The 15329-nt window shown below is 39.7% G+C and overlaps 1 protein-coding gene across 1 annotated transcript in view; it reads right to left on the bottom strand.

The window, feature by feature from the left end:
* Positions 1-15329, bottom strand: part of CUBN (cubilin) — a 141453-nt gene that overhangs the window by 63472 nt on the left and 62652 nt on the right. The window contains 4 exon segments of the mRNA XM_032682519.1: positions 455-611; positions 6517-6698; positions 8300-8474; positions 15085-15266. Coding sequence (XP_032538410.1) covers positions 455-611; positions 6517-6698; positions 8300-8474; positions 15085-15266 — 696 coding nt within the window.

The raw sequence follows: 15329 nt of genomic DNA on the forward strand, positions 1-15329 counted from the left end.
AGTTGATGTTTGGCAGGGTGTGCAGGCCTGAATTCATGGACTTCATCAACAGCACCACACAGAATTCTTTTACAGCTTTTCAGATTCATGCGCATGGATGGACATATAAAATGTTATTTTGTCACTAGGTCTGTGGAAATTGCCAGTTGCACATTTTTCTCAGGAAAGCTGTGGAGAGCTAACCCTCTAGGGAGAAAGAATAAGAGGTAGCTGATGTGTTCTAGATGCCTTGCCATAAAAAGTACAGGTTTTTTTCCCAGTTGAAGAATCTAAGGTGATCCTTTAAATTCTTTAAACTATAATTTGGAAAAAATCGGTCCTGATAAAAATACACACCTGTGTGCTACATATATAGAAACAACACTTCTCATTACCAGCTGGGCTAAAAGATTGTGTCTGATACAAACAGACCGGTGATTAGATAAATATGCATTAATGTAAATGATGAAATTACCTTCAGTAAAGCGAGCACTGAAACCCCTGTGCTGGATGGTTGTATCAGAGTGCAGTCGGATGTACATCAGATTCTTGGAGGATGTGATAGGAGGAGGATGCTCTGTTCCACACAGTTTTCTAAGAAGTGGTGCTTCATTGTTAGGACCATCAAATACCTGTTACAAAAAGATCAAATGACTTATTTGGTTTCAATGTCAGTATTGAGAAGGCTTTTATTTCATTCTGTCTCTTAGGTTTCATGTATTCTGATCCTGATATAGATCAGTATGGGTATGGGCAGTGTAAACAAACTGGTATAGGCACTGGTATGGGCAGTGCAAACAAACTGCATTGCGTATCTTAACCCTGTGGCAATTTCCAAAAAATGCATGTATTTCAGTCTGAAGCTACTGTGGCCTTTGTAACAGAAATGCATCAAGTAAATGTGTATCTGGTATGGAAGCATCCGTCTTTTAACAATCCACATGCCCCCATACGTTTGTTGTTTCACAGAATCACAGAATATGCCAAGTTGGAAGGGACCCACAAGGGTCCAACTCCTGGCCCTGCACAGGGCCATCCCCAAAAGTCATGCCACGCGCCTGAGAGTATCAACCAAATGCTTCTCGAACTCTGTCAAGCTTGGTGCTGTGACCACTTCTCTGAGGAGCCTGTTCCAGTGCCCAAGCACCCTCTGGGTGAAGAACCTTTTTCTAATATCTAACCTAAATCTCTCCTGACACAATTTAGGCCATTTCCTCAGTTTCTGTCACTGGTCTTCTGTTAATGACTAACATGAGTTCCCATGTAGCTTTTATTCAGTCAAACTCTATATCTTGCCTCAGTAAAGACTTTTAAACATGCAACTGGTGCACCAGTGAGAGCTCTGACACTGGATAAAAGATCACTAGGATTATATTTTTTACATAAATGCACTCAACATCAAGGGTCAGAGTCCGTATATCTGTGTTTTATAATACCTTTAGGGTGCTGAATTACACACATATACATGAAATGCTATTTAAGTAGAGGGGAAAGAAAAGCGAAAAAAAAAGGGAGGAAGAAAGTAAAGACGGGTTTACAAAACTTCACTTTTAATTTTACCACAAATGCCTTCCTTCTCTTTTTTGTTTTTCTCCTACTGCTGATAATTTTGCTTCCTTCCTCTCTGTTTCACAATCAGGAAGAGAAGGATAGAGAAATTAGAAGCGATGAGCTTATAGCTTAAGCAGCATCAAAATTATAAGAAAAGAAACCAGAGAGAAAGAAAAATGGCCACAGTCTCAGAATCTCCCACTAGTGTTGCTTCTGTGTTTGGAGCCATGGGCCAGTCTCAGAGCTCTGGTGTCTGATTTCAGAAGTGACAAGTGCTGGAGCCCCCAGCACAGTTGCATGACCCACAGAGGAAGAGCCTTTGGGCTACTTACTGGGCAGCAACAGCAGTTGAATTCAGTTCCTGTTTCAGCATTAATGTCCTGCACTGCCACAGGCACTTCATTTAATATAACCTATGACTCAGTCGGAGAAAAATTTGGATTAAAATATGGATAGAAGTACTGGAAGATACTCAGGTGCCAGGATGTTAAAAGCTACATAAAAACTCTGAGCAAAATAATGCCATCAGATTAGAAGATATGTACTTCTTATTGAGATTGTCTTCTTTTACTTTGAAGCACCTCAAATTCCAGCAAGTCTGTGCAAGGCAGCACCAATGAATTAGAGATTTCTAACAAGAATGTATAACACAAGGCAATGTTTCTGCCTCCAGTATTCAAAGGCCTTTAAGCATATTATTGAAAAAAATATAAAAACAGTAGGTGGGAGAAAAGTGACCTCTCTCAAATAAAACCACAGAGCTGAGAAACAAAGGACAAAACTCCTGCTTAATCCACTGACATACCCTACATAGTCAATGCTGTACTCATGAATTAAACATTTGCTTGTGATTCCGTGAACACTAGAGAGCTGTGTGAGACCTTATGACAGAGTATTAAGTGTTCTGTAATGCTTGTAAAAATGAGTACCTGATAAAGGGACCCAAAAATATCCATCCATTCAACCTTTTCTTCTCTCTTGGCATCCTGCCACAATCAGCCCTTTAATACAGAGTGTGCAGTGTTTATTCTTCCTCTGCACATATATTCTGTATATAAATCAGACTGCCTGAAGTTAAAAACCACAAACCACGGAATGTGAAAAAAAAAACTAGTGACTAACAAAATAACCCTTTGGAATGAAGGCATTGTCTTTCCCTAGACAGTAGCAAGAGGATTTTATCTGAATACTAGAATTGAGAATAAGCATTGCATTGAGAGAGCATAGAGAGAGGCCTGACTACAGTTCTCCTAACATGCTGGTTTTGATGGATCTGTGCACCTCTGCCCAGCTGAGGATTTGACCAGTGACACACGGACTGTTGTGATGCTCTAGTGGTTGAGCTTTCTGACTCCTTAAGACGTTAAGGATGAGTAACATAAGAGACTAAGTAGGCATTTCATTCCAAGAGCTTTCTGGAATAAAGAAGTCTTTCTTTGGTAATACTAGGAGAGGAGCATGAAGTCAGAGGAATATTTTCTATATCAAGTGTATTTGCTGTTTCTGGGCATCTTGCTTGAAGAATAGTACTGTCTCCTCTTTGAGAAACTCTGGGATTGATTCCCCATCATTTCACTAGATACAAACCTGTCTCAAGCAACATTTCAGCACAAGCATTAGCAGGATACAGCAGCAACTCTTAGGAGTTACAGCAGCGACAAGTTAAGCAGAAACAGGAACGCGTGGGTATCTTCTGGCTGCATCATTTCCATTCACTTGTTATTTATTAATTTAAACTATTTTATGGGGACAATTTCAGGCTTAAAGTTAGATCAGAAATCACAATATTAACACACTAGTTCTGGAAAGAGTTGTGTCTTTCTGCAGTTTCTTAAATTTGTTTTGAAAACACTCGAGAAATGCATTTTTCTGGCTTTACGAGTAAAGGAAAATTACGCATTTACTTACTTAAAAGCCAAGTTTTGAATTTCACTGTGCATAGCAGCAATTTGCTTTTCTATTCCCTTTCCACAATGAACATAACTGAGTGAATCACTGCCTTCTTCTTCAAATATGTCCTGAATTTTGCAAAAACACATGACAAAAGGACAACAACTTTCATCTTCTGAGCCACAAAAACTCCACATGTTTCTAGCTGTTCTCTCTCGGAAGACTCTCTCTGCCAGTACCTGGAATAAATGAAGTCATACCTCCTCTCTAGATGCAGAAGCTTATATTTTTATATTCCTGTGTATTACTTGTTATACTGAAACAGGAAAGAAAAATAACAATTACTTAATCAAAGTCACTGGACAGAACAAACTATTTCTTCCTCCCCTTCTCAGGACCTTCTGCTACAAGCACTGCCTTCTGAGCCACATCCTCCTCAATCCCTAAATACTTGAAACTCTTGCTGACCTGCACTCCTGGCACAGCATCAGATACATTACTGGTTAAACATGGCCAAAAATACAGCTATTAGTGCACTCACTATTTCTTTCCCTCCATTTTCCTTCAAAGAAAGAAATTTGTTTGTTGTGAGACACACTCTCCAGATAGAAATAGGCTAGTACACAGAGAAGAATTAAAAAATTATTCCTTATGTATGGTGACAGTGACAGCAAAAGAGTCTTATGCTTTCTACAGAATATTACTGAGTTCTATTCGAGATCCTTATTTAGCAGATGAAGAGGTGCTCATCTGTTATTAGAAAAAATAAGGTACACAACTGGGGCACAGAAACAGAGGAATCAACAAAATTTAGGCAGTTAAGCAAATGAAGAATGTGCTCCCTGTGCACTCCTTCCACTGGCTCTAGAGGGAGCTCAGGGCAGTTACCCCGTGGTGACCATGAGGGGCTCAGAATTCATTTGGTTGAACCTAGGTCTGTGCTCAGATTCACATGGGAAATCACTGAGCAGAACTGAAAAATGCACTGAGCTTCTTGGACTTGCAGCATAGCCAAGAAGTAGCAGACACAAGTATTTTCCTTTCCTCCATTTTGCTCACATAACACGTGCAGTGGAAAACCTTAGAGGAAAGAAATACATTTTCATGTGTTCTCCATAGAAGAGAATTTATCATAGAAATATAAAACCAAAAAAAATCTTGAATCATAACACAGGGAAAAATGAGTGGATCTAGAAGGGGAAGGATAAAGGAAAAGACCGTTGGTACACTCAAGGGTGGAGGGAAGCCCCAAGAGAACGCACAGAGAAAATAAAATCCATAAAGATAAGTCAAAATTCAAGAAACAGAAAAGGGTGGAACCACTGTGTTACTCATACATGGTAGTTGTTCCTACATTAGGAAGAGAAAAACAACCCACCTGCTTCCTTAGCTGCCTGTATTTTCCATTTACACAGCTTTTGGAATGCAATTCCTAAATCATTCACAGTCAGACATCTACTTATACATTTCCAGTTCCTCTCTCTTCCCTCACACTGTTTTCCTCTGTGTGAGGCATATAACAAGCCTTTGCAATGAGACGAACACAAATCACAGCTAGGTGTTGGTAACAAGTGATGTTCTTCTTATTGGCATACTAGGAATGAAAGAAACTTCATCTAGTCCTTTCTTGCTCTGCTGATTCCTCTACATGAGCTCTGAAATGCTCTTCACTACCTCGTACTCCAAAGCCTCAGAGCCCTTCATTATCTCTTCAATACAACTTCAAACCAGCGTTGTCCCTCATCAGTTTTCAAACCACACTCCACTTGGTGGGCAGTGATTGATGCCTGCATTAAATTTAAATCTCTCTCCCTGTTCACATTGCTGCTTCAATTGTGTTTGCACAGCTGAGGCTGATGGGGAACTCCCTCCTTCACCACCGCCAGAAAACCAAAAAAGCAGAAGCAAACAGATACTCCTATAGCACTGGAGGACAAGGGGTGTCACTGCACTGCAATGGTCTGCAAACTCCACTCACAAGTGTTAGGTAAGGGGAGCTGTTTCTGTAACTGCAAGGAGCTCATGGAGCTGAGTACTCCACAAAGTGTTTAGATAGGTACACACGTCCATTGGCATCAGGTTTAAAAGAGAAACTTGTATATCAGGCCTTTTCGGAATTTAGCCCTTAACTAGTGAATGGTTCTGGGGGTTTTTTTCAGTAGTATGAGTACTGCCATCTCAGATGGCCCATGTTTCTGTCAGGCACTTTGATTTTCTACTCCTGTGTGATAGCATAGAAGACTTGAAAATTCCCTTCAATGATCCCCTGATGTAGTTAATAATGTAAATAAAAAGACATAACCATATTTCCCTATGCTTCATAACCAGAAAAAAAAAGGAAAAATAGTCATTGTACAAAGATGCTTTGTGGTCAAATGAAATCTTCAGTTCTGCTCAGCAAAATGGGGACACATTTCCTTTTTTTTCTGGTTCAGTACAAAAAAGCTTTACGAGACAATGTTGTTAAAACTGACGCCGTTTTCAAAAGAGTCTCAGTTCCTGCCAAATTGAGTTCTCTGTGAATGACAGTTTATCAAGGAGAGGAAAGCTGGATTTTGGGCTACAGCCACTGTGCTTTGTACAACTAGTACTGATTCACACATGCCTTTGTACTGAGTGAAGTGCAATCTGACATCAAAGGTCAGGACTTCATGTCTCTGCTCCCAAAAGGCCAAGTGGAGATGTGGAGGGTTCTTCGTTGTTGTGCACTGATTGAGAATCAGTTTGAATTTCTGTAGCATCAACAAAAACTCACAAACCAACAGCAATGTGAAGCTTTAAAGAGAGCAGTGCCTCTAATGAAGCAATTAAACAGACAGCTGAGGAGCACCTGAATACGCAGTGCATACGTAAAGAAAACCAGGCAGCCACAATTCCCTCTGGATGTAGACCTCCCTCTCTCCTGAGTTCGTAACAGAGTATGGGCAATGTGTTATATATGTCGGCAGTTCATCCTATGGCTTGGAACAAGCTGTGGTAAACTGTACTATGAATGGGAAAGGGTGTCATAATAACAGCAAACTATGTATGAGGTTATTTTGCAAGCATTTCACCAGACTCTTAAGGGAACCTTTTAAAATATCTTTTGTTACTTACTTCAACATTGTCATAGTTACATGAATGGTGATTTTCAATGTCAAAATCCGTGAAATTCAATAGCACTCTGTGGCTGTAATCAACTTGGATAACCCAAGAACAATCTGTGTTGTTATTATAAGGTTGAGGATAGTTTGGAGAATGGATTTCCCCATTGGTAGCTTGGAAAACACCACCACAACCTGAAAAAGACATGATCAATTTTAATCACAAGCTCTTCTCTTTCATGCTTAGCAAGAATTCAGCTCTATTTTTAAACTAAGAACATCTCCTTCTTTATATTTTCTACATTAAACTTCTGTAAGATGAGTGCTACAACTGTTGAAGTGTCCTGGCTGGAACAAAAATCAATGGAAATTACTATCAGGAAAGTATAATATTATCATTATAGTTGAATATGCAACAACAACACTGTGAAGTAGTTTCTTTCTAGCCCCAGGCTGGTAGTAGATATTGCAAAGGCTGAAGCATTAGTGCTGGTATTTCTTTACCCTAGATACTGCAAAAGCAATCCAAAATACCATTCATTTGAACAACACAAACCTGGCATACTGAGAAAGCAATGACTATTCCTAGCTGAGCATAGGGTGAGAAAAATACTTCTATACCAAGACAGCCGAGAGCTCGTCACTGCTCATGAGCAGTAGAGCAATTGCAAGCCTCAAGTTTCTGCATCTGTACCCATGAAGCTGAGGGTTTACTGAAGATTCCACCCTCAGATATTTCTGACCAGAATAACTCTGGTGCTCTTGAATAACTAAATAGCCTGGAATGATGGATCCTGTATGGAAAGTACACGACTAACACAAACAAATGGACTTTCATATCTTGTAAAGGGATGGAGGAGGGAGAGGGAAACATATTGGGATTGCTGTAGATGGAGGCAGCCTGCTGGAAGAATAAAAGACCATACTGTTATTGCATTCTAGTGAGTGGGTATTTTAGAGGCTAGAGGGGGGTGGAAGTACAAGAGGCAAGACGTTGTAAAGGGATGAGAAAGCTTCAGGGGGCCTAAGTAATAAAAACAAGCTGCTAGATCTTGGAGGGGGATTAATTCAAAGGACTATTGTAGAGTACTTTTCTTCAAAAAAAATCTTGTGCCTTTCTCATAAAACTTGTGAGAGAGGAGAGGTATAAACCTTGACAAATTAATGAATCAGTGTGCTTAATCAAGCAGAACTTCAAGAATTAAAATCTGCCTCTCCTCACTTTTCATTGCAATTATTTTCCGATAATTGGCCTTTTCATAAGAATTCATTCAACATGTGGTTGAATCTTTTCAGCCTGTCTTTTTTACTGATTACCAGTAAAGCTATGAACAATCACATGGGGTGTGGATGAATATTATAGAGTTCAAGTATTTACTAATCATGCCAAATATTTTTGGAGTCCACCGAGTTCACCAAGGTAAGCCACATTGTCAGATATTTTTCACTTTACTGTTTAAAACCAAAAGCATCATTCAGCTAATAAAGGACTCTGTATGGGTAAGTGGGTAGGAAGAACTGGTAGCATGCAAATGTCTTTTTTTGATTACAGGAATATCTTGATTAATTTTGTAGAGAAGAACCACACAAAAAATACATAAATAGGCCTAGATTTCAGCTAGTTAGACAATTTTTTCTTCTGTATGTCTTTCAGCATCTTCTAGTATTACCAAATCTAGTAACACCCACATCCTCCTTCAGCTTTCAGTCCTATGCTGTTTGACTGAGTGCTTGCATGGCTGATCCTCGATTCTCTGACTTCCTGAATTTCTCATGGTATTAATCAGTATACTCACCACCTGGATTTTCTTGCCAGGAGGCATTAAAACCTCTCCCTGTCACTGCTGCATCTGTCTTGAAACGGACAATGGCCGAATTGCCGGTGGTAGAGACTCGCAGTGGGTTTTGTGCTGATCTTGAAACACACAGCTGGGCCAGCCTAGGAGAGAGGAAATCTGGGCCACCATAGACCTAGAAATGGAAGAAATACTGTCAAAGTTTTCCAAAGAGACCGTTTGCCATACAGAGTACATGAAAACTGTTTAGCTAGAAGGAAAAAAGCAATCCAATCTATAACTATTGATTAGACATTTTTAAATGTAAAGCAGATAATAGAGTTATTTTCTCTGCAGGTTTACTTGGTATCTGAACCAACTGATTGAGCCAAGTATGAAATGTTAGATGATTTCAGAATAGTCTTGCATTAAATAGAAGTTTCTGTTTGTGGACTGGGCTACATTCCTCTTCCCCTTACCTTCAGGATTAGCACCTTGTTTCTGTGGGCATGTAAATGCAGATTTTTTTTGCATGCTTGTGCAAACAAACTCCTTCCCTTCACAGGAATCTGTGCTGATGTTTTGCATCATTGATGTTCAGAGACATTACTAAGGATGATTATTATATTGGGGCTAGATTTCATAATTCCTTCTGATAAAACAAAAAAAATTGCAATTTTTTTGACTTCAAGGACAGCATAAACATCCAAATGATGGGATTTTGGTCGAGTAAACTACATTTTAATAATACTCTTTGGAAGCAAGGATATATATCATATATATATGCCACAGAAGACAAGTTTTGACTTCAAAGAGTAATTATTTCCTACTCAGAAGAGTCTGCCCCAGAAAACCATCTCTCTCTTAAGCATCATCAGCAGTATTGTGTACTTATAATGCATTTTTAAACCAAATGAAGTGAATGAGGTGGCAGTGCTGAAGGATTGTTAATTCTGTTTCTTGTTTTCCCAGAAGGGATGTAGGATTTCAGTTTGAGCCCATTTATAACTTGTGGAACTGGCTCAGCTTCCCTAGTCTTCTGCCTCAAAGCAGAAGAAAACACACATGCTCAGTGCCATTTCCAAATCCAGACACGTGATTTTGGTGCTAAGAGCCCTCAATGATTGAATTTTCCTGGCTTCCTGCATGCAAATGAAATGCCACCTGATACTAAGAGTCTACCACCTTCCATCTGTATGTCCCTGGTAGGGCAGCAGCTCCAAAAGGCACCTTGACAGTAACCTCAAATGTGAAAACTAGGAAAGAGATACACCAAATTAAGTGTGCCGCTGTCTTTCAGCAACTGAACTAGTAATGGAAAGATTCTTGCTGTATAAGCATATATTATGTATAAATCCTAAAGCTAAACTAGAGAACAGCAAGTTCTAACAAAAAAACCCCACTACTCAACCCAAAACAAAAAAAACCAACCAACCAACCAAACAACCCCCCGCCCAAACAAACAACACCCCCCCCAAAAAAAAAAAGCAGAGAACAGGAATATAAGGCAACAAAACCCACCAGAATTTTCCAACCAGTAGCATCTCAAGTCTGCTCCAATATTTTATTAGTCTGGTAAACATCAAAAAGGTCAAAAGAAGCAATCCATTTATCTCTCTTCAAAAGCAGCAGTACTGTAAGAAACAGCTTCCTCTGTGACCCTTTTTCGTCTGATCACTTCTAGATGAGGGAAAACTCAATATTTCAATAAGCTCTGTCAAATACTTTTTATCCCCAGAAGAAGTTTGGGTTCTGTACAAGCTAAATATGTGAGCAAGTCTAACAAAGAGCTGAGCTAGTCCCCCCACCTCCAGGGCTGAGTGTAGTGCATTGTTACATAATTTGATTAACTGTATGCTCACTAGCTGCTCACAGGGCCTGACACTGCTCTGATGTTAGAGTTTTAAGAGAAAAAAAATGGGTTTTAACTGGAAAAAATATTCAGAGACTTCAGATTAATGTGAGATCTCAGAAAGTGAAGCTTGCATCCCCAGAAGAAATAAGGAATTGATTTTTTTATAAACATCATAGTCTGTTCAGTGTTCCAAAGACTGCATTTTGCTGATAACACAGCCTTAATAACTTAAACATATTTATTTTGACCGAGACAGCACTTTTTTGCATTCTGCAGAGAGGCTGCCTGACTTGAATAGATAATGGCTCCTCTGTCCAATCGATCGTCTCAGGGCATTCAAGAGAAGTCAGTATGGATGAAATTGCAGCTCAGATTCAGAATCTGTAATGAAGCTGTCACAGTCTGAGGAAGAAGCCTGTTTGTCCGCTGGAAGCTCAGTGTCTTCAGAAAAATCTTACTGCTTGGCTGCTCGTGAGGCCCAGCTGCATTTGTCAGCTGCATTTGTCAGAAGTCTGTTCAAAATGTGAATTTTAAAATGTGTTTGTGGTATATTCCCTAAGTAAGAGCCACAGCATGAGATCTAGCTGGAACACATGCTCTTAATCATCTAAACCAGCCTAGGGAAGCTATGGGACAGAGGAAACAGCAGGAGTTTCTAACATGCATCTAATAAGCCTCATAGACCAGCCTCTCACATCATCCCTGGTGCTCTGTGGGGCCATCTGCACACCACGGACAAGGGAACCAAACCCAGCTCTGACATAAGCCCTGCTGATTTCTGTAGCATTACCTCAGAAATTACCTTGGCCTGAGCTGAACATTTAGAATTGATCTGTTGGGAAGGAGTTAAGGATGGGGAAGAAATATTGATGGAAATCTGAGGTTTGTGGGTCTCGTTTACATTGTTAACTGTTCAGCAACAGCTTTCTGCACAGTTTCAAAATAAAAAGCACTCAGAGGCATGCTCTTTGTAGTTAGGGGTGTATTTTCTTTTCTCCTTTAGGCCAGTTCAATTAATCAGATGCTTTCACAAGGGCTGGAACAAAAACAAATTCAAGTGTTTCCATGACAAAAAACAATAAAATATTATATTTGGCTCCAAAGAGGAAAACCAATAGTTACCACACAAAAAAAAAAAAAAGAGGGAAAAGAGAATGGATGGAAAGAATGAATTCAAGGGTGTGGTTCACAAAGAGTCATAGGATGTCCGAGCTGAAAAAAAAAAAAAACAAAAATAAAAATAAAACCAAAAGCAGCTAGTCTGACCAGAGTACCTGATCCAGAGATAAAGTGGTATTGGATGGCATAACAGTGCTGCAGGACACTGACGTAAAGCTCATGGTTTTAATCTGTTCTTATCATTTGCTTCTGCCCCGTTAGCTCCATTTATTGTTAACAGTCAGCATTCCAGAGTTATGAGCAACAGAAAGCTGTTTTTATGTGGTTGGTCACCCTCATGACACAGATTTTCTGGGAATAACACTGATCCCTGTTCAGATATAACTTCCAGCAAAGAGAGAGCATGGTTTTGACAAAGAATCAAGAACTTTGGTAATATTTGGTGTTTCTTTATATTTAAATGAGAAGACCAAAGCATCTAATAAAGACTTGGAAGTACAATAGATTGAGAGTGTTCCTTCCTTTTCAGCTCAGAGCTACATCTTGGTGAGGCAGATATATTTATAACAATCTGGTCTGTACTAAGGAGAAGGTGTCATAATTTAACAAAGCAGACACGGTAATTTTCCTCTATGTGTGTTTTTTCAATAGAAGCCATTACAAAAATTATTTAACTCTTTCATTGTGTCCAAAATAATGGCTCCTATTTCCATGAAACATTTCTAGGAAACATCTTTATGAACAACTTAAAATTTGCTTCTGGATGTTAATAAAAGGAAGGGAATTTGATGAGGAAGAAAAAAAGACAGGGTGCAACAGGGAGAAAGATTAAAGGAGAATGTGTCAAACACTTGAGCCATGGGGATAACTTGAGGTTTTCACATAAAAAAAAATATTCACCAGTCTTGGTGAAACATACAGCAGTCCTGAGACACTGACATGGAAAGGACAGCTTGTTTAAGAGGCATTGTCAAAGGAAAGGGAAGGGAGATGCTGCATTTTACAAAAACAAGTATGCTTCAGACAAATGTGCAAGAGAGAAATGTTCAAGAAATTATGGTACAAAAATGAAGTTAGCAGGAAAGTGGCTGTAATGGGAAAGATCTCTTAGAATTTTTGTACAATTCTCTGACAGCTCAAAAGGATGAGGGTGTTTCTAACCAAAAGCTAAATGCATCCATAAGAGCAAGTTTTATGATTACTGGGAAATATTTATTACAAGATGGCTTATTTTAGGCAGTAGAGAGAGTTAATGGGACATGGAGGGACAGCACACTGCAGAGCTACTTTTGTACTTATTTTGACTTTCTATTACAACTGGAAAGTTGTTTGACTTGAAAGAAAGCAGGAAGCCGTAGAACTCACTACTCAGAGATAAGGAAAAAGTGAAATTGGAACAATAACTATGAGAAAAATCGGACTTCCAAACCCAAAGAACTGGTAGACAGGATATTCTTGGGAAGATAATGTGAGACTGAGAGACATTTGGAACCTTAGTGATCACTGAAACACACTGTAACAAAAGCACACCAGGAACCTCTTTTTTTCTAACACTTTGCAAATATGTGTGTGTGGTTTTCAGCTTGGACTTATGTAGACAACTAAATGAAAGAAGATGACAAGATAAAGCAGCTTCTGAAAATGGTTAACCCTAAATCTGAGTCATCGTTTGTTCTGTGCAGACTATGTTAATCCTGCTGTGAATGTGTAATTTTATAATAAAAGAAGAAAATATGCATGTGGAAAGGTACATAAAGCTCCACCAAGTGCCTTCAGTTTGGCAGGGCAAGTTCTACACTGCCAGGCAGAACCTTTGATCCCGCACTAAGGAATGAACCAATTTTCCCCAGTAAGCGGATTTACAGTAGGTTATCTGTCAGCAGATCAGAACCAGGTGTTGGGAACAGGATGAACCAAGGTCAGGAGACAAGTAACTAAGAGGCATGCCAATTCTGAGGGCAGGAAGGCAGAGGAGCTCAAACAGCAAGGTGGGTGTCTGTGCAGACGAATGAGTAAGGTTGGAAAGAAGCTAAGCATAGCAACTAGGCTTCAAATGGTAAAGAAAGAAAACCCATGACCTAAGGTGAATACCTTGCTTGGGGACACATAGGAGAAAACTGCAGGATCGTCTTAATCATCTTCTTTAAGCAGTTTGTGTCCAGAAATGCACTCAGTTGGTTTTAGGCCAGCCCTTCCTCCCCAGTCGAAGAGTTGTCAAACAAATGGTTGCCAGCCATCTGTACTCTTACTGGATTATGATAGCTCCTAGATGACAATCTGCAGATGTGGGCATTGTTCTGGGACTACTCAAGAAGTGGTCATACACAGCAGACTTAGATTGCTGTTTAATGGATTCCTCTGGTCAACAGAGACACAGCTGAAGCCTACAGGCAGATTAACTTCAATCTAATAATTCTGGGAACAAACAGCAATGAAGATACAATACAACAGACTTCATCAATACCCAAACCAGAAAATACAGGTCACCTCCCAGTCCCTGGTGTCAGGAATGTGACATACAGTCATACTTGCCAATGCTATTGATGGAGAATTCATGGACCAACTTCCTTACACCCACATCCTACAGAAATCCCAGAGTCAATAGGATACTCAAAGCACAGTGTCCATTTGGTCAAGGTTTCCACTGCATTGCTAAGCTAGAGAAGCCTGTTTTAGAGCCAGAAAGCTGGAGTTAAGCTACACATCTCTTCTATTCATACAAATGTTTAGTTAGCTAGCTATCTACCTGGAAGCTGTATATTCAGGACCTGCCTTAGGATGTGGGTTAAGTTTTCCATGAACAATGTTGCTTAGTGTTTACTAAGTAACACAGGCTGGAGAAATCAAAGGTACTAATGTGGGAATTGGCAGCAGTGAGTAGGTACAGCTGCTGGACAGAAAGCTGTCTAACTCTATGCTGGTGACACATCACATCATCTAGGAAAAGAGTAGAAGAAAGACTCCAGCAGAATGGTACATGACCTCTTAATCAATCTTTTGGGTTCATTATAAAAACATTAAAATGTCACCCATGAATTAACATCGACGAAACTCCCAACAACTCTACTTGCATTAGTGATCTCAAATGTCTCTAGTGAGAACAATCTAGAAAATCTGTAATTCTAAAGAGTTTCTTCCTGAAATTACTTCCTATCCCTTCTTCCTGCACTGAAAGTCTATTCAACTCCATTAGTTGAGATTGGTCATCTAGCTGCTTCCCAACATGAGCAAAAAGATGTCATAAATAAGAGGGTCATCCAGTCTTATGGGGCCCTTACAGTTCAGTACACCCTTAGAGAGGTACCTTTTCTCCTTGTTCCACCACCCTAACATGACCAGGACACTTCCTCTTCTTTTACTCTTTTTTTCTGAGTACGAAGATTCTTCATAGTTTTCATCACTCAAGGTTATAAATATTACCATTTCCTTGGAAGGTCCTACACAAAGTCTCACCATAGTTATCCACACAGTGATCCATTATCTTCCTTTACATCAGGAAATTGTCTCCATGGCACAGTACCCTACATTTAATTCTTTGTAAAAGATGGACTTTTTAAGACTGTTTCAAAACAGTTTTGTCTCTTGTTAGGAAGAGTACAGTGCCTAGCACCATTATTGATTATGATATACAGACACAAAAGACATAAATGCAAAAAATAATAAGAGCATTGTGGCCTCTGTGACAATACCTGTGAAACTTAACTGACCACGGTAGAAATGCGAAGCCACAGTAGAATTGTTTGTTCTGTTGCTGCAGTTCTTGGGATTATCTGTTCCAGACAGAAATCCATGTAACTTGTATATTTTAGTGGAGTAAATATAATGCTCTTACCTCTAAAACATCATAGCTGCAGTTTGGGTGATATTCAATGTCGAATTCCTGAATGGTGAGTTGAATGCTGCTGCCAGGTGCTGTGTGGATGTACCAGATGCACTCCCTGTCGCTTGGGTATCTGCTGGGGTAGTCAGGGCTGTGAAATGAACCAGAAGGGCCAGAGAGTTCTCCTCCACAGCCTGACAACACAGCAAAGCAGCCTGTCAGTGAGGGGCTCTGGAATAAGGACAGACTGTAGCATC

This window comes from Chiroxiphia lanceolata, chromosome 1, assembly GCF_009829145.1.
Source record: "Chiroxiphia lanceolata isolate bChiLan1 chromosome 1, bChiLan1.pri, whole genome shotgun sequence".
NCBI classification, from domain to species: domain Eukaryota; kingdom Metazoa; phylum Chordata; class Aves; order Passeriformes; family Pipridae; genus Chiroxiphia; species Chiroxiphia lanceolata.